The sequence below is a fragment of the Rhincodon typus genome, chromosome 5 (assembly GCF_021869965.1).
Source record: "Rhincodon typus isolate 14 chromosome 5, sRhiTyp1.1, whole genome shotgun sequence".
In the NCBI taxonomy this organism is placed as follows: Eukaryota; Metazoa; Chordata; class Chondrichthyes; order Orectolobiformes; family Rhincodontidae; genus Rhincodon; species Rhincodon typus.
The window spans coordinates 6,058,596-6,076,685 of NC_063336.1; the positions used below are offsets into that span (position 1 = coordinate 6,058,596).

The 18,090-nt window shown below is 41.3% G+C and overlaps 1 protein-coding gene across 1 annotated transcript; it reads left to right on the forward strand.

Moving 5' to 3' along the window:
* The first annotated feature begins 1,396 nt into the window (after positions 1-1,396).
* polr1c (RNA polymerase I and III subunit C) lies at positions 1,397-17,615 on the forward strand. Its single transcript, XM_048596640.1, has 9 exons — positions 1,397-1,436; positions 3,109-3,137; positions 5,617-5,724; positions 6,949-7,081; positions 10,643-10,762; positions 11,334-11,486; positions 13,598-13,747; positions 15,676-15,792; positions 17,209-17,615. The coding sequence occupies exons 1-9, from the start codon at positions 1,397-1,399 to the stop codon at positions 17,325-17,327; spliced, it is 969 nt and encodes a 322-aa protein (XP_048452597.1). The 3' UTR covers positions 17,328-17,615.
* The last annotated feature ends 475 nt before the right edge of the window (positions 17,616-18,090 follow it).

The following is an 18,090-nucleotide window of genomic DNA, read 5'->3' on the forward strand; positions in this document are numbered from 1 at the left end:
AAAACGTCAGCCTTCCTGCTCCTCTGATGCTGCTTGGCCTGCTGTGTTCATCCAGCTCTACACCTTGTTATCTCAGATTCTCCAGCATCTGCAGTTCCTACTATCCCCTACAAAGCTGTTTGTTCTGTCCTGGTCCTGGTTTGGGTGCAACCTGTTGGACTTATGCAGGTCCTACCTTCTCCAAAATTGAACCCAGTATCCAGGAAGATAAGCTTTCCTGTTCCAATGCTTCAGCCACACGTTCATCTGTTCTATCCACCTATTCCTATACTCACTAGCACATGGCACCAAGAATAATTTATAGATTACAACCTTCGATCTGCTACCTAATTCCCTAATTTGTTGTCCCTAATCAGCTCTCTGACACCTCCTCCTACTGCCCCCTTGATCATGACCCCATCCCCGACCACCAAAACATTTAGCCTCCCTAACTTCTTGTTGCAGGACCTCATTCCTCTTTCTGCCCATATTGTTTGCCCCAATGTGAGCCATGATCTCTGACTGTTTGCCCTCTCCTTTAAGAATGCCCTGCATGCCCCAAGGAGGCAACACACTATACTAGAGTAATATGGCTGCAGAAGTGCCTGACTGAACCCTTCACTATTGAGTCTTGTACTACTATTGTTCTCCACCTGCTTCTAATTACCACTTGTGCACCTGGGCTCTGGCTGCAGTCCCCAGTCGGACTGTCATGCTCCCCCTCTTCCAATACAGAAAATCTGTGCTTGAGCGAGATGCACTCCAAGGCTTTCCTGACTACCTACCTACCTACCTCCCTCCACCTGACGGACGGTCATCCATTCCCCCTCTGACTGCACTTCTTTAAGCTGTGCGGTGACCACTTATCAAAACATGCTAACCATGTAACTCTGTCTCACAGATGCACTGCAGTGCTTTCAGCTGACCCTTAAGTTCCAAAACCTGGCAGTTGGTCTGATCAAACCGATGGTAATCCCTACAGATGTGGTCATCCAGGCTGCCAGGAGTGTCTGAGATTTCCCATGCATGGCAGATCATGCAACACACAGGACTGAGCTCTTCTGCCATATGTTCTCTTAGTCTTAAACATACGTTAACTTCATCCTCCTTCCCTTGTCCTACCTTGGGTAACATATCACTTTACTATATTGCTCCTGACTTGACTTAATTCTGATGCTCAATAATACACCATTTTAATTTATAGTAATTTACAGAAAGTCCTTTACAGCAGTTTCCTACGAAATCTTAAACGTGTTGGTGTTAATTGTGCAAAATTCTGGAAAGTTTCCATCAGGCTGGAAAGTAGCAAATATAGCCCCTCTATTCAAGGAGAGAAAAAGCAGAAAATAGGAACCTATAGGCCAATTAACTTGACATCCATTGTGAGTAAGTTGTTGGAATCAATCATTAAAGAGGTATGGCTGTGCATTTAGAAATATTCAAGACAATCGGGAAAGGTGAGCATGGTTTCATGAAAGGAAAATCATGCTAACCAATTTATTGGCATTCTTTGAAGGAGTAAATGTTGGGTGGATAAAGGGGAGCCTGTAGATGTACTGTACATTCCAGAAGGCATTTGATGAGGTATTACACCAAATTTTCTTGCAGAAAATATAAGCTTACGTTAAGGTGGTGGTAGTTTGGTGGATGTTTGCAATGTATCAGCGTGGATGGAAGATTGGCTGGCAGATAGAAAACAGAGTGTGCATTAATTGTCTTTGTCTGATTGGCAGGATGTGATGAGTAGGGGCCATTCAGCCAAATGTGCCAGCACCAGCTTGCTAAACGGAAATCATTACTGTGTGCCAATCTCCTCCTTTTTCCCCATACCTTGGCGCATTATTTTTTATCCACAAATATCCAATGCCCTTTGAATGCCACAATGGAATCATCTGCACCACACTTGCAGGCAGGGCATTCCAGACCCTAAGTACTTATTGTATAAAAATGTTTTTCTGCACATCATCATTGCTTGTTTTGCAGATCACTTTCATCAATGCACTCTTGTTCTTGTTCCTTTTATGAGTGGGAACAGTTTTTCTCTCTCTCTGTACTCTATCTAGCACACTCATGATTTTGAAAACCTCTAAACTGCCTTCTGTCCAAGGAGAACAGTCCAACTTCTTCAATCTATCTTCATCACTGAAGTTCCTCATCTCTGGAACTAATATTCTAAACTGCCTCCCCGCAATGCATTCACATCCTTTCTATAATGTGGCACCCAGAACTGTACACAATATTCCAGCCAAGGTCTAAGAAGTGTCTTATACGGTTCACCATCACCTGCTTGCTTTTATACTCCATGCCCGTATTAATGAAGCCCCCTACCCCACACACCAGGCCTTGTTATCACATAGCCTGCCATTACACACCATCTATTATTAGTCAGTAACAGTCTCCATTAACAGCTATTCACTCTCCTTCTAGATCATTATCAACTCCTTTGTCTATCCAACTGCTCTTCTCTCTCTTCGGGCTTTATCCTTTATCCTGTTGTTTACTCCCTACCCCATCCCCCTCCCTATTTATTGCATCATAAACCAATGTTTTCCTAGCTACCATGAGTTTCTGAGGAAGGGTCATTGGACCCAAAATGTTAATTCTGATTTTTTTCTTTACAGATGCTGCCAAACCTGCTGAGCTTTTCCAGCAATTTTTGTTCTTGTTCCTGATTTACAGCATCCGCATTTCTTTCGGTTTTTATCCTAATCTCAATGCCTGGGGAACTCCGCTACAAACCTTCCACCAGCCTAAATATTATCCGTTGACCATTACTCTTCATTGCCTGTCACTTATTTTGTATCCATGCTGGTCCTGACCCTTTTATTTTACAACCTATAACTGTCCTCACACGTGTTGCATAAAACACCATTTGAAAGTCCATGTATACTAAATCAACAGCATTACCTTCATTGAGCCTTCCTGTTAACTATTCAAAAATCTCCAAGTTAGCTAAAATTATTTCCCCATCAAAAATCCCTGCTGACCCTTTTTTTAAAAGTAAAACCATCTTTTTCCAAATAAAAAACTGAAAGAATTGCAGATGCTGGAAGGCAGAAACAAAAACAGAAATTGCTGGAAAAACTCAGCAGGTCGGGCAGGAAAGAATGGGATGATGCAATTGAAAAGGCATAATTGGAGAAAATAAGCATAAGAAGGTAATTACTGGAGGGCCTGACCTCCTTGAGAATGTATAAATCACCAGAACTGTATGAATTGTAGTCCAGGCTATTAAAGGAGGTCAGGAAGAAAATAGTGGATGCTATGTGGATCATTTTCTCAGCCTTGCTAGAAAAAGGAGAGGTAGCCGAGGATTAGAATCTGTGAACATTGTGAGAGGTGCTGGTGTTGGACTGGGGTGGACAACGTCAGAAATGACACGACACCAGGTTATAATCCAACCGTTGCACTTTTACCTGGTGTCATGTGATTTCTGACTTTGTGAATATTGTACAATTATTTGAAAAGGGTATGAGAGATTAGCCAAATAATTATCAGCTGTTCGGAATGGCTCTGTGGTGGGAAAATTAAGAATTATTATTGAGAAAGGGGAATAACTTACTTGTGGTGGAGCGGATTTGTCAGGGATCGTCATTATTTTGTTCAGGGAAGATCAGTGTTTTACCAACTCTGGAATTCAATAAACGGGATGGTATTGAGTTGGGTAGAGCAAGTGACAGACCTTGGAGTGCATGTCCACACGTCCGTTAAGGTGGTGCCTCAGGTAGATAAGGTAGTATAAACGCAGGGATGTAATGCTTGAACAATGTAGAGACAGTGGTTTTCCACAGCTGGAGTTCTGTGTGCAGTTCTGTTTACGGAATGAGATGAAGGACATAATTGCTTTAGTAAAAGTACAGAGATCTACAAGAATGTTGCTAGAGCTTGAAAATTGGAGCTCTGAAGATTGATTGGTTAGGCTAGGGTTGTTTTCCTTAGAACAGAAAAGGCTGAAGGGTGACTTAATCAAGATGTACTAAATCTTGAGGGCTTGGAAAGGGTGGACAGGGAAGACCTGTGACAGGGAGTGCAGATTTAAGGTGGTTGATGGAAGGATTTAAGGGACATCTTATTAGTTGTCTAGAATAACATGGTTGTCTTTGTATGGGCCTCAGTAGATTGTCTGTTTCAGGAATGTTGCAATGTTTCTGTTTGCAGGTGACCCTGCGCTTCTTGTAGATTAATTCAGGACTGTCATTCCTAACACTCTAACAAATGCTAACAGTGGTACTACTGAGTGGCTGGGTTAACATGTACAGTCAAGTATCTTATGGCTGAAAGTGAAAATAAATCGAAGTGGCATTTCTCCGAGGTAGTCATGCATATCACTGGGTGGGGAAGAGGAAACATTTGCAGTTTTGATGGGAATGTAAATAGTGGCACGAGTAGGCCATAGGAAGCCTCTAGCCTTCTCACTGTTAACTTGTAGCAAGACTGAATTCCACATTCTAGCCCTGAGTACCCAAAAATCTTGATGAATGTTCTCATTGACTGATCATCTGTAGCTCTCTGGTATAGAGAATTCTAAAGGTTCACAAACTTTAGAAGAAATTTCTCCTTGTATTGATCTTAAATAGCCGACCACTTACCTGTGGCTCTCCAATTCCAAGACAGAGGAACCAGTGCCCCAAAAAAAATCCTAATTAAGTCCAAGAATGTTCTTGATATCAATGAGATCAGCCCTTCATTCTTTCTTCTGAATTCCAGGCCTTTGAACTGTGTTTAGAAAGAAAGTATCTTGGGTTGTCATTCTCTGATAGCAAAGTGCAAATACTGCTTAAGCTGGTTTCGTACAAGACACGTGTCCAAACATTTTCCCTCATAGAATGGAACTTCCTTGTATTAATTGGAAGAGCTTTCTTGAGTCTTTCTGTGAAATCCCAGACGAAGGTGTGTGGTGTATTTACCCCAAATAATAAAATGGCACCACTTGCAGGCAGACAGGGAGATGTTTAGAGTGTACTGACTTCCTGCTTGTCCCATGAGTCATTTTCTGCTATAAATCTGAAAACTCCAGGAATACTGCCATTTAAAGAAGATATTTGACTCCCCTGAAACCGTGTAATTCACGAGGAACATCTCTGCTAACTGACAGTACTGTAGAGTGAACCACTCTTTAAGAGTGAATCGGGACATGCTCCAGAGATATTAGGGCAGCTGCTTTTAGTTGGAGCATATTCCTAACATTTTCTTTTCAAGTCCCGCCTGCTCCAGAGGTGTGTCATAAACATTCCCGAACAGATGAACTTTCTTTTGAAAAAAGGCATTGGTTTTCCTGGGCACTGGAGAACTGGGGTGCATAATTTTTCCACTCCAAATCCATTAGAATTTTGTCTCCTTCCTCTCTTTTACCCTCCCCAATTTTCTTCTTGTTATTGCACTGCCCCTGGCTGGTCATGCTTGTTAATTGTTTAATTTGTCAAACGGGTTATTTGGCAGTGGGTCACGCAAAAAGAAAGGCTTGTTTTCCCGACAAGGGAGTTGGCTAGGAAGGTTAGAGAGCAAATAAACTATAAAATGCAAATAAACAGTTGCTGAAGACACACTGCTTTGGACCAGCGATATAACCACCGAGTGGCATTTCTTCCAGTAGTGAAATACTGTACGATCTTTCTATGAAGTTTGTCTCTTTCGTAGAATTTCAGGGTTGATATCATTCGGTTGGAGGAAGATATGCTGGAGTTTGACATGATTGGAATCGATGCTGCGATTGCAAATGCTTTCCGCAGGATCCTGCTCGCTGAGGTAATGTGACGTATTATTTGAAATTTAAACATAGAAAACAGCTTTTTTTTTCATGTGCAGGGAATTCATCTAGACTTTGAGTAACTGTGTGATGTAGCCTGACCTTTGCATTTTGATGCCGCTGATGAGTGGCCACTGCAGAAATGTTCAGTTTGGTTTGGGAAATGTAATGGATCCCTGCATGTTTCAGCCCGATGCTGAACTAAACAGGTCCAAAAGACTGTATAGTAGTTTGACCCCTGCTCTATGCTGACTTTGGTAGCCAGGGCAACAATGATCAGCTTCAATACACTTGGCATCACAGCCAAAATTAGTCGTCCTCTATCTACATCCACTCTTTCAGTAATAAGGAGCAGGAATTCCTATCCACTCCTTTTTGATTCATTCGCAGGAACACCTATAGTGTAACATCAGATTTAATGCACACACTGGTTTGGTTTCCCATTGAAGTTGATGCATAGATCAGCAGAATTATAGCACCTCCATCATTGAGCTGTCAGGAATCACAGAACGTTACAGCGTGGAAGGAGGCCCTTAGCCCTATCATGCCTCCACTGGTTCTATTACCTAGTGGCAATCTGCTGTCTTTTCTGCTTATCCCTGCACATCTTTTATATCCAGAATATCATCCAAAGACCTCCTGAATGCCTCAATTGAATCTGCTTCCACCAGATTTCCAGGCAGTGCATTCCAGACCCTGACTACTCGCTGTGCGAGAAAGTCTTTTCTCTTAGATCGCACTTGCTTAGTTTGCATGCCCCTTTAAATCTATGTTCCCTCATTCTTGTTCTTTTGATGAACAGGAATAGCCCTCCCTTTTTACTTAATCAGCCCACTCATGAGTTTGAGAACCTCTATCAGGTCTCCTCTCGGCCGCCTTCTCTCTGCTGAGAACAGTCCAACTACTTCAATCTATCCTTATAATTGAAGTTTCTCATTCCTGGAGTCATTCTTTGTAAATCACTTCCGTGCTCTCTCAAATATATTCACATCTGTTCTATAATGTGGCACTGCGCACAGTATTCCAGTCGAGTATTCGACTAATTCAGTACAAACTGGAAGCGGAATATGTGACCATTCTGGTTTTTTCCATGTATGGACAAATCAGATGATCTCAATGTCTATTTGCTAGACCAATTTTTATGGTCGCTATCTGACATAATTTGCTCTTATATTTAACAAATTGAAGCAACTACATTGAATCTAACCTGAGCTATTGTTTAGGTCCCAACTATGGCTGTGGAGAAGGCATTTATCTACAACAACACCTCCATTGTACAGGATGAGATTCTGGCACATAGACTGGGGCTCATCCCCATCAAAGCAGACCCACGACTGTTTGAATACAGGAGCGCAGGTGAGGAGGTTGCACTACTTGTGTTATAAAGAAATGCCCAGTGGTCTTCCTGATGGTTTAATTGTGTGTTTTTTAAAACCTGGGAGCTAAGGACTGATCCAAGTTGGAGAAAATGAGGGGACAAATTAAATTATCGCCTTCCCATCACTCTTTGGATTGCAAGACATTGTATGCTTTTCAATTTGAAATGAGAAGAAAAGGAAATGTTCTGAACAGAGAAAGTGATTGGTATGATGAGCAGATGGTAAGAGGATCTATAAGTGAAGAGAGCGTAGAACATGAGGGTCTGCAGACGGGGTGGGAAGGTGGAAAATATAGTGTGACAGTTGATGATACAGAGTTCAGACTGCAGCAGCTTGGAATGCAGCAATAAGTGGGCACACACCTCCCCAGAACAAAACTCTAATGATCCAGATTGCACCTCTGTCTGCATGCCTGCTAGCTCGGCAATGCAGTGTGCTCAATCTTTTCCCAGGAAATTGTCACAATTGCATGCGATCTTGCTCAGTTCAGAAGGTTGTCAAATAACCTTGAAGTTTAGATTAAGGTGACATGACTGAAATATGTAAGATCCTGAGTGGGACATCACAGTAGTGTTATGGTGCAGAAGGAGGCCATTCAGCCCATTGTACCTGCACTGACTCTTCAAATGTGCATCATTACCTCGTGCCAATCTCCTGGTCTCTCTCCGTACATTGAACATTATTTCTATGTAAATAATCATCAAATGCCATTTTGAATGTCTCAATTGAATAGGTCTCCACCAAGGTTCTGTGCAGTCCATTCCATACCCTAATTATTGCTGTATGAATTTTTATTCACATCATGTTTGCTCCTTTTGCAAATCACTTCAAATCTATTTCCTCTCATTCTTGTTCCTTTTACTAATGGGAACATTTTTTCCCTGTCCACTCTTGTCTGACAGCTTTTTATTTTGAAAACCTCTATCAGATCTTCTCTTAGCTTCCTTCTCTCCAAGGCGAAGAGTCCAAATTTCTTCAATCTATCCTCACAACTGAAGTTTCACATTCCTGGAGTCGTTCTTGTAAATTACTTCTGCACACTCTCCAGTGGGTTCACATCCTTCGTGGAACATGGCACTATACACAGTACTCCAGATAAGTTTGAAAAGTGTCTTGTACAAGTTCAACATCACCTCATAGTCAAAGAGATATACAGCATAGAAACAGACCTTTTGGTCCAACTCATCCATGCCGATCAGATATCCTATATAAATGTAGTCCCATTTGCCAGCATTTGGCCCTTATCCCTCTAAGCCCTTCCTATTCAAATACCCATCCAGGTGCTTTTTAAATGTTGTAATTGTACCAGCCTCCTCCACCTCCTCGAGCAGTGCATTCCATACATGCACCACCCACTGCATGAAAGAGTTGCCCCTCAGGTCCCTCTCACCTTAAACCCATGCCCTCTAGTGTTGGATTCCCAAACCCCGGGGAAAAGACCTGGCTATTTACCCTATCCATGCCCCTCATGATTTTATAAACCTCTATAAGGTCACCCCTCAGCTTCCGACGCTCCAGGGACTTTTGTACTCTATGCCCCTAATGTTAAAGCTGAGGATCCCCTAATGCTTTATTAATTGCTCTCCCCACCTGTCCTGCCACTGCCAATGATCTGTGCACAAATACACTGAGGTCTTCTGCTCATGCATCCTTTTTAGAATTGTAGCTCTGATTTTATATTGTCTTTCAATGTTCTTTCTACCAAAATCCATCATCAATCTCTTCTGCAATGAGCCTCATCCATCACATATCTGCCCACTCCACCAATTTTTCCATGCTCTCTGAGTTCCACACTGTCCTCCTCATAGTTTCCAATTTTTCCATGTTTAGTATCATCTGCAAACTTGGAAATTGCCCCTTCACACACAATCCAGATCGTTAGTTTCTATCAAGAAAAGCAGGGGTCCCAGTACGGACCCCTGGGGATCTGCATGACAGCAGTCCCTCGGTTGTGAACGGGTTCAGGATAATAGAAAATAGCCATTTGTAAGTACAAGGAAACACTTGTATGTTGGATCTTTAAAATTACACCTCTGTATGGGATTGAATTAATAAGTGCAAGCATTTGTAAGTCAGACATTCTTAAATTGGAGACTCCCCTGTACAAGCCTTCCTCCAAAAATAATATCTACTAACCATTACTCTCTGTTCTCTATCACTCAGTCAATTTTGTAAGAGGATTAAGTTGCCATTGTTCCAGGGGACTTTAGGGCTGAATCTCATTACAGACAGACCATTGGTGGTGAGTTTAACCTGAGGGTCTCTACACCTCGGGCAAGGTGCAAGGTTGGGAAGGCAGACCTTCTTGCTAACCTCGGCTGGTGCAGGGATTTTATCAACTTTATATTCGCTCTGCTGATGTTTTTTAATTCCATGGCCACAAACTTTTCTCAAGTTTGTTGTGTGACACTGTATCGAAGACCTTCTGGATTTCCATGTGCATTTTCAAGGATCCACCAGAGTCTGAATGTTTTTTTGACGGAGGTAGATAGATTCTTGGTAAGCCATGGATTGAAGAGAATCAGTGTTTGGCAGGAATGTGGAATTAAGATTACAATCAGAGTGGCAGAATAGGCTGAAGGAACCAAATGGCCTACTCCTGCTCCCAACTCGTGTTTGTTAAAATACTCATGATATAATAGTTTAAAATGTAAACAGCAACATCACTTAATTAAGCAATAGTTTACTAACTTAACAATCTCTATCCAAGATAGGAAAAAAACAGCATGCTGTTGTGATTGCTGTTTTATTAAACTGCAGTGTAGACATCAATAATAACACAGTGTGGAGCCTTGTCCTGACCCGAAACGTCAGCTTTCCTGCTTCTCTGATGCTGCCTGACCTGCTGTGTTCCTCCAGCTCCACACTGTATTATCTCTGACTCCAGCGTCAGCAGTTCTTACTGTCTGAGTGTAGACATCAATTTGCTTAATGGACTCATTCTTATTCACAGTCTTTGGAATTTCTCTGACTTCATATAGACTCAACTTTAACGTGATAAGTTGAGAACTATTTCCAAGCATGACAAAATGGTGCTGTTAAGTTGAAAGTTTTGCCAATCCAATAAAATCTGCAAAATGCTTGCATTTGAGTTAAATGACCTCGCCTTTTTCTCAGAGATGTGGCCTGTATTCGGAGCTTTGAAACCAGACTGACTATTTTCTGAGGGTAGCTGATTTTTAACTTCTTCCTTTGTAAGTGACAAATAAACCACACCCATATTTAATTTTGCCATATATGATTTACAAGTACTCAGCTTGTAAAGCAGTATTGGAGGAGTGCTGCATTGCTTGATATACTGTTTGTCAAATTGAACATTCTAACTAATATTCCACTGGTTCATTTGATCATTAATGATTCTGTAGCACAGTTCAAAGGGACAGTGTAAATCACCAAAAAATGATCAAACTGCTCTTTGACCAATGCTGTGTGTGGGACTGGGCCAGAATGGCTGCGTCATATGACAGGCACTGCATTTCAAAATGTACTCTTGTAATAAAGATTGATGCATGTGTTTGTGTTTTATTTATTCATAAAGGGGATGAAGAAGGGACCGAGATTGATACTCTTCAGTTTCAACTTAAAGTGAAGTGTACAAGAAATCCAAAAGCACAAAAAGATTCATCTGACCCTGATGAGCTGTATTTTAATCATAAAGGTAAATAATCTGCAGTTCACCACCATCTGCAGGTTTCACTCACCGTCTGACTTGGAAATATATCACCGTCTGACTTGGAAATATATCACCGTTCCTTCTCTGTCACTGGGTCAAAATTCTGGAATTCCCTCCCTAACAGTATTGTGGGTCATCCTACAGCACATGGACTACCCCGGTTCAAGAAGGCCGCTCACCAGCACCTTCTCAAAGGCAATTAGGGGTGGGCAATTAATGCTCGCCCAGCCAGTGTTGCCCACATCCCATGGGCAAATGTTCAGGTTTGTAGCATCTTAAGATATATGGAAATGCAAAACCTCAGGGAGTCTTGCTTGGCGCAATTGTAACAATAATACTTCATAACAGCACTGTATGTGTACCCTGCCATGGGCTGCAGTGGTTCAAGACAGCTCACCACAGCCTCATCCAGAGCCATTAGGGATGAGCAATGAATGTTGGCTTAGCCAACAACACACTCATTCCATGAACACATACATTTGTATAAATAAACCATCAAAGTTCTCTTGAATGAATGCTCGAGAACAGTCCTGCATTTTTCCATTTGTCCTTCCAGTCTACTCGAAGCATATCAAATGGGTACCAATTGGAAACCAGGCTGATCTGTTTGGGCAGGTTGACATCCGACCCGTTCATGATGATATCCTGATTGCTCAACTCCGCCCGGGGCAGGAACTCGATGTAGTCATGCACTGCGTGAAAGGAATCGGTAAGGTGTGGGAGGAAGTCTGTACTTTGCAGCACCTTTTGTGGAGAACAAATCTCTAAAGGATAAAGGGAAGCTTAAGATACATACCGAGGCTCAATATTCTGTAAACTATAGAGAGTAAATGTGTTGGGTGCATTTGAAAGGGAATTAGGAAAACAAAGATTGGCAGGTAAAATCAAGGAAAACATAAACACCTTGTAAATTCAATAAAAGTAAAATGATAACTAAAGAAAGAGTACAGTCTATTAGGGACTTGGATAAAAACTTGTCATCTGCTTTCACAAAAGAGAGGGAAGGTATAGACATGGCAATATTGAAGGAGGAGGGATGAAATATTAGATGAATTAGCCTAATGCGAGGGATGTTTAATATTTTTGGAAGTGAGTATGTACCCAGGTCCAGATGAAACATATCCTAGGCAGTTAAGGGAAGCTAAAAATGAAATCGAGGATACTGTGAGATTGCGTTCAAAGAACCAGACGACGAGGATCAGTGAGTGGCGAAAATAGCCTCTTTATTGTACATTCACAGCAGCACGATGTAAGGCAAAATAGAATGCCAAAATCGTAGCTCAAAAGCAGCCGTTTTTACACAGATTTCAAGCATACATTAACATTCTAACACCTGATTGTTAAGCAGTAGATATTGTACAGAAACGGTTTTGCAGGAAATCAGAGATGGTTTAAACATTTGCTAAACATTAGCAGTTATTGTTGAGTGTTAATGAGATTAGATTGTCTGTCTGGTTTGACCTTGCATAATTCAAAAGGTGTTAGTCTTGTTATTTTAAAGGTTAGAATTTTAAAGTTAGAAAAAGGCATCTTGTGTTTTTTTAAATAAAAGCCTGAGTTCCCAACAGTTTTGATTACCTGTAGTTTTTATTTACTATTGCTTGTTTAGTTAGCTTCATGGTCACACCTGTTGTAGTAATGCTGTCAGTTTCATTCATTCAGTCAAGGTCACGTGGGTCTGGACATAGCGCTGTTAGTTTTGTTAGTAGCTTAAAGGTTGCTTACATACACTGCATAACGTTTGTTTGTTTTATTAGTGGGATAAAGCTTTATATACATGTTGAATAAAATCTTGGGACAAGTACCTGGTTACATAATACACAGGAAAAGTCTGCAGGGAAGTAACATTTTACTTTAAAGGAAGTGGGCTAATCCAGTTATCACCTTTGACTGATACTTGGAGCTACCCTAGCTGGAGGGATATAGATAAACGACTTGGTAATAGCACCTATTCACAGTTGGATTTGAATATCAAACAACACTATTTTTGGTTTGGGAGTGCAAAAAGATTCCATCCTGTCGTATCTGTGCAGCTTTGTTAGCCGTCACACCTGACTGCACCTTTGAATGGAATTGTCGGTCTTGTTAAATGGGGTTGTTTACATAGCACGTTATGGATGAGTGCACTTTCAAGTGGGGTGTAATCGCAAATTGAAGTGGTTGTAACCTAATATGGTAGCGAGCCCCTGAATTAGTTTGGGCAGGGTGGCTGGTACATGGAAACCTGCGGTTAGTATAACACAACTTAATGGGTTAATGGATTAATAGACATGATTTATGGAGTTATATTAAAAGTTAATAGACATGAATTCTGATATATCAATACTCTGACGTTGTTTTGCTGCATCTTAGGCTCCAGCTCCAGTGTCAAAGGATTGTAAGGTAGATAACATTATACCCACTGTTTAAAAATAGATTACAGGTTAGGCCTGTCACAAACCAGTTAACCTAATCTCAATGGTGGTAGAGATACTGGAAAATTCAGAGCGACAGGGTAAATTTTGATTTACAAATACACAGACTAATCAAAGATCCAATAAGGTGTTTCTGACAAAAATTTAATGTTTTGAGGGTGTCACAGTCTAAGGATATGGGGTAGGCCATTTAGGACTGAGGTGAAGAGGAATTTCTTTACCTAGGGAGTGGTGAGCCTGTGGAATTCTCTGCTGCACAAAATGGTTGAGGCCAAAACGGTGAATGTTTTCAAAAAGGAGTTGGATATACTTCTTCAGGATAAAGGGATCGAAGGGTGTGGGCAGAAAGGATGAAGTTTAAGTGCTATATAATTATGTTCTTTCTTGTGCTCCCCATTCCCTTCAGGTAAAGACCATGCTAAGTTTTCTCCCGTGGCCACAGCAAGCTACCGCCTTCTTCCTGATATAACTTTGCTGAGTCCTGTGGAAGGAGATCTGGCAGACAAACTAAAACAGTGCTTCTCCCCTGGTGTCATTGAAGTTCAAACAGTGAATGGTCAGTAAATCCTTTAATGTATAAAAGGTATAATTTTAAGATTTATTTTCTAAAGCACTTGGGATCAGAGAATAAAGGGGGAAGATTTAAGAGGTATTTAACATTCCACTAACAGAAGTAAAAAAATAATTGTGAAGAACACAGAATGATATAAATGCATTGCTTATGGTGATCTGGAGTGTACTGCTTGAAAGAGCAGGGGAAGCAGATTCAAAAGGCATTTGGATAACCACCTGAAAAGGGAAGAGAGAAGCCAAAGTGAACATACATCCCTTGGAGAATGCAGATGGGAAATGTTAGAGACGGTGAATAAATACTTTGCATCAGTTTTCATTAGAGGAGATAGTAACAGCATTCTGATATTACTCAATATCAAAGTTGCAAAAGGAGGAAAGGAAATAAATGGAATAACAATCACTACAGAAAACGTCTTGGGGAAACGAATGGGGCTAAAGACCAATATGTCCCCCGGATTGAATGCAATGCTCAGATATTAAAGTAAGTAACTACAGAGGTAGTGAATGTCCTGGCAGTAATCTTCCAAGAATCCTTAGATTCTGGAAAAATCCCAGAGGATTAGAAAACTATCACTGTAAAGCTTTATTTAAAAAGGGAAGAAGACGTAAAAAATGTTAACTATAAGCCAGTTCACTTCAAATCTATTATTGGGAAAATGTTTGAGCTGATTATGAAGGATGCAATAGCAGAACATTTAGAAATATATAATATGATCAAGCAGAGTCAGCATGGCTTCCTGAAGGGGAAGTTATGCCTGACAAATTTGCCAGAATTCCTTGAGATGGTAACAAGCAGCATAGATTAAGGGGAAGCAGTGGATGTAGTTGGATTTCCAAAGATGTTTGATAAAGTAGCATTTTTAGGCTACTTAATAAGATAACCCATGATGTTGGAGGTTGTATTTTAACATAGATACAGGATTGGCTAACTAATAAAAGACAAGAGTTGGGATAAGGGGTGGATTTTCAGGATTGTAACCTGTAATTCACAGACAGCTACAGGGACCAGTGTAGCTGCCACAATTATTTAGAATATATTAATGACTTGGATGAGGGAAGTGTGCTTTTGCCAAGTTTGCAGATGGCTAGATTAGGTTAGGAGAGTCAGAGTCATGGCAACAAGACCAACTAAGTCTTTCCAGCATCTATTTGTTTAGGAATGAGGGGAGTCTTGTGTTGAGCTGAGTCATGGGCACAAACTTGTTGTGTTGGGTGGCCTGTCCATCTACAATCAAGTATTTGTCATGTCTGAGATTCAAACTGACAATAACTTGTTTCATTGATTTTTGTAGAGTATTACTCCATGCTGAGTGAAATCCTGGTCATGCCAAATGCACTATCTTTAGCTTCCATAACGAGACAATATTGTCTATCTTCAAACGACAGAGTTGGGGAAGTGCACTTTTTGTTACCCTACTGATCCATCGGTCACACTCTGAATTCGCACTGAGGAGGTTTGAAGCAGTTAATCTGAGCTGGCTAGTGTCTGGTGGTGCGGTGGCTCAGTGGTTAGCACCGCTGCCTCTCAGTGCCAGGGACCCGGGTTCGATTCCACCTTCGGGCGACTGTCTGCGTGGAGTTTACACATTCTCCCCGTGTCTGCGTGGGTTTCCTCCGGGTGCTCTGGTTTTCTCCCACAGTCCAAAGATGTGCACATTAGGTGGATTGGCCATGCTAAATTGCCCATAGTGTCCAGGGATGTGTGGGTTAGGTGGATTAACTGTGGGAAATGCAGGATTACAGGGATAGGGTAGGAGGGGGAGTCTGGGTGGGATGCTGTTCTGAGAGTTGGTGTGGACTTATCGGGCTGAATGGCCTGTTTCCACACTGTAGGGACTCTATGGTATTGGACTGGGATGTCACATTGATTCATTTCACATAAACGCTGGTCAATTCTTCCTTTTCTGTTAGGGAGAAAATTTGCAACAGTTGCGAATCCTCGCTTGGACACTTGTAGTCGTGAGATTTTCCGCTATGATGACCTTAAGAACCTTGTCCGTCTTGGCAGAATTCGAAATCACTACATCTGTAAGTAAAGGCTGTGGATAGATTCTCATGGATTAGTTTAGCAAACTGATGGGTAAATGGATTGATTGTTGGTAATGACAAAGATTACAGACCAGTTGTTTGATTTTTATAACTGACATTTTGTAATATGATTTTTCACTCTTTGTTTCCTCCGCCTCAGAGGTGTTATATCTTGCATGAGTCAGTTACTCTCATGTCTGAGCCCAGGCTGCATTTATTAAGTGACAACTCACAGTGAAGAGGCACATTAGATGTAAGCCCCATCCTGTCCTTGCCTGACACACTCGCACATGAACGTTTCTGTTGTGGCTGAGTGGGTAGCACTCTCACATCTCCAGACCTGGGACAAGAGTTTTGACTGTCAGTCCAGTGTAGTAACTGGGGGGATGAGAGGTTTAACCCAAACGCTGTCTACCCTCTTGGGAGGATGCAAAATATCACATCACTATATTTTGAAGAAGAGTTGAGAGGAATCATCCTTGGTATCCTGATTAATATCCCTCAGTCAACATCATAAAAAATACTCATCTGATAGGAGCTTATCATCTACCAATTGCCTTCTGTATTTCCTGCATTTCAGTAATGACAACCTTCAAAAATAAATGCATCAATGGCCCTCAAACACTTGGGAACATCTTGCAATCATCAAAGGTGCATTTTTTAGCATTTTCAGCAGAAGTCCGAGAATACTAATCAGAAGTGTTCCCAGCCCCTGTTCCCAGCTGCTGAGGCCAAATGTAGCAAAGTCAGCAGAGAACATATATACACCCCATGGAATTGAACACATTGCCAGTATATTATGGACTGCAGGAGATGGACTGGATGTTCATGGTTCATACAATCAGCTGGAAATAAGCCAGGGTACAGAGCTGTTTAATGTCTTTCAAATAATGGACTGTCACTTAGAATAGAGCTTTCAGAAATTTTCATGTATCAGAAAAAAATTTAAGCTAACTCAGAGGATCTGAGCCTTGGTGCATCAGGCCTGATATTTGTCTTGGTTTATTGAATAAGAAGTGGAAAGGTTGGCAAAAGTTTCTACATCAATCTGTTAATTTCAATCTGGTAAAATGTCTTGTGCTGTTTGACTGGAACACTACATAAACCACACAAGAAGACACAGCCAGGTGACCAAAGCGAGACTGTGGGTTCAGTTTTGAAGGCTCCTCTGGAAAAAGGAGGGAGAAGTTGTGAGATCTAGTGAAACTCTGGTGGAAGGTGAGTGTGGGCATTGGGTTTTGATGTGAAGAGCCCATTACTTCCACAGTGATAAAGCAAGGTGCAGGAAGGCAGCCAGAATTCAATAAGATGGAGTGCCTTTAAGAGAAGACAATGAAATAACCTATTTATTTTAAAAACAAAAGTTGTTTGAGATTTTGTACCACTACTGTTGACTAATCTTGATTATCTTTCAAGTTTCAGTAGAGTCAACAGGAATTCTTCTCCCTGAAGTGTTGGTGTCTGAAGCCTTGAAAGTGTTAATGACAAAATGCAGAAAATTTTTGAATGAACTGGATGCAGTACAGGTGGAGTGAACATTGCAGACTGGTGCAGTTGTGTCTGGGCTGAGAACACTTTGAGGAGTGACTTTGCCACAGGCAGAAGTGGCGGTGAGAACTGTATCTAAGTGTGTTACAGCATCATTGACTGAGGTTCTCATTCACCTCCCCCAGTATTATCAAGGATTAACACTCGTATGAGGCATCCAGCCAAATACGTCAGCAGTCACCAAGACCTTGTGAAATGCACCTGAATTTTTTTCCAAATATTTATCCCCACATGGGTGTGTATACATGACACCGTATTAAAGAATTAATACCTTGGTCACAATTCTCTTTCTTCTAGGTGCAAAGCTAGTGTGTGGTAAAAGTGTTTGCATCAATGACATTGTTGCAAAATGATTGACCGACTGTGGAATTATCAATTATCCCGTGTCTTCGACTCATGGACATTTCCAGCACAGGAGGATACCATTGTGTCCATGCCAGTCGACAAAGATCTGATTATACTAATCCCATTTTCAGTTCTTTGAATCTATGGCAATGCACTGAATATCTCAATGTTACAAGAGTTTCTGACTCAACCATCCTTTCAGTTGAAAAATGTTCTCATTTAACTCCCCTCTTAGCCTTCTACCTGTGACCTTAAATCTATGTACCCTAACCCATCTCCTGATGGAAAATGTCAAAAATCACAACACCAGGTTATAGTCCAACAGGTTATTTGAAGACACCAGCCCTGCTGTAAGCGTCCTCCAAGGTGGACTTTGAGATACACAACAATGCAAAATCACTGAGC

Coding starts and splice junctions, on each gene's coding strand:
- polr1c (XM_048596640.1), top strand. CDS start 1,397: ATGGCTGTGCATTTAGAAATATTCAAGACAATCGGGAAAG. Junction 3,138..5,616: donor GAGAAAATAAGCATAAGAAG/GTAATTACTGGA, acceptor TCTCTTTCGTAG/AATTTCAGGGTTGATATCAT. Junction 11,487..13,597: donor GCACTGCGTGAAAGGAATCG/GTAAGGTGTGGG, acceptor CATTCCCTTCAG/GTAAAGACCATGCTAAGTTT.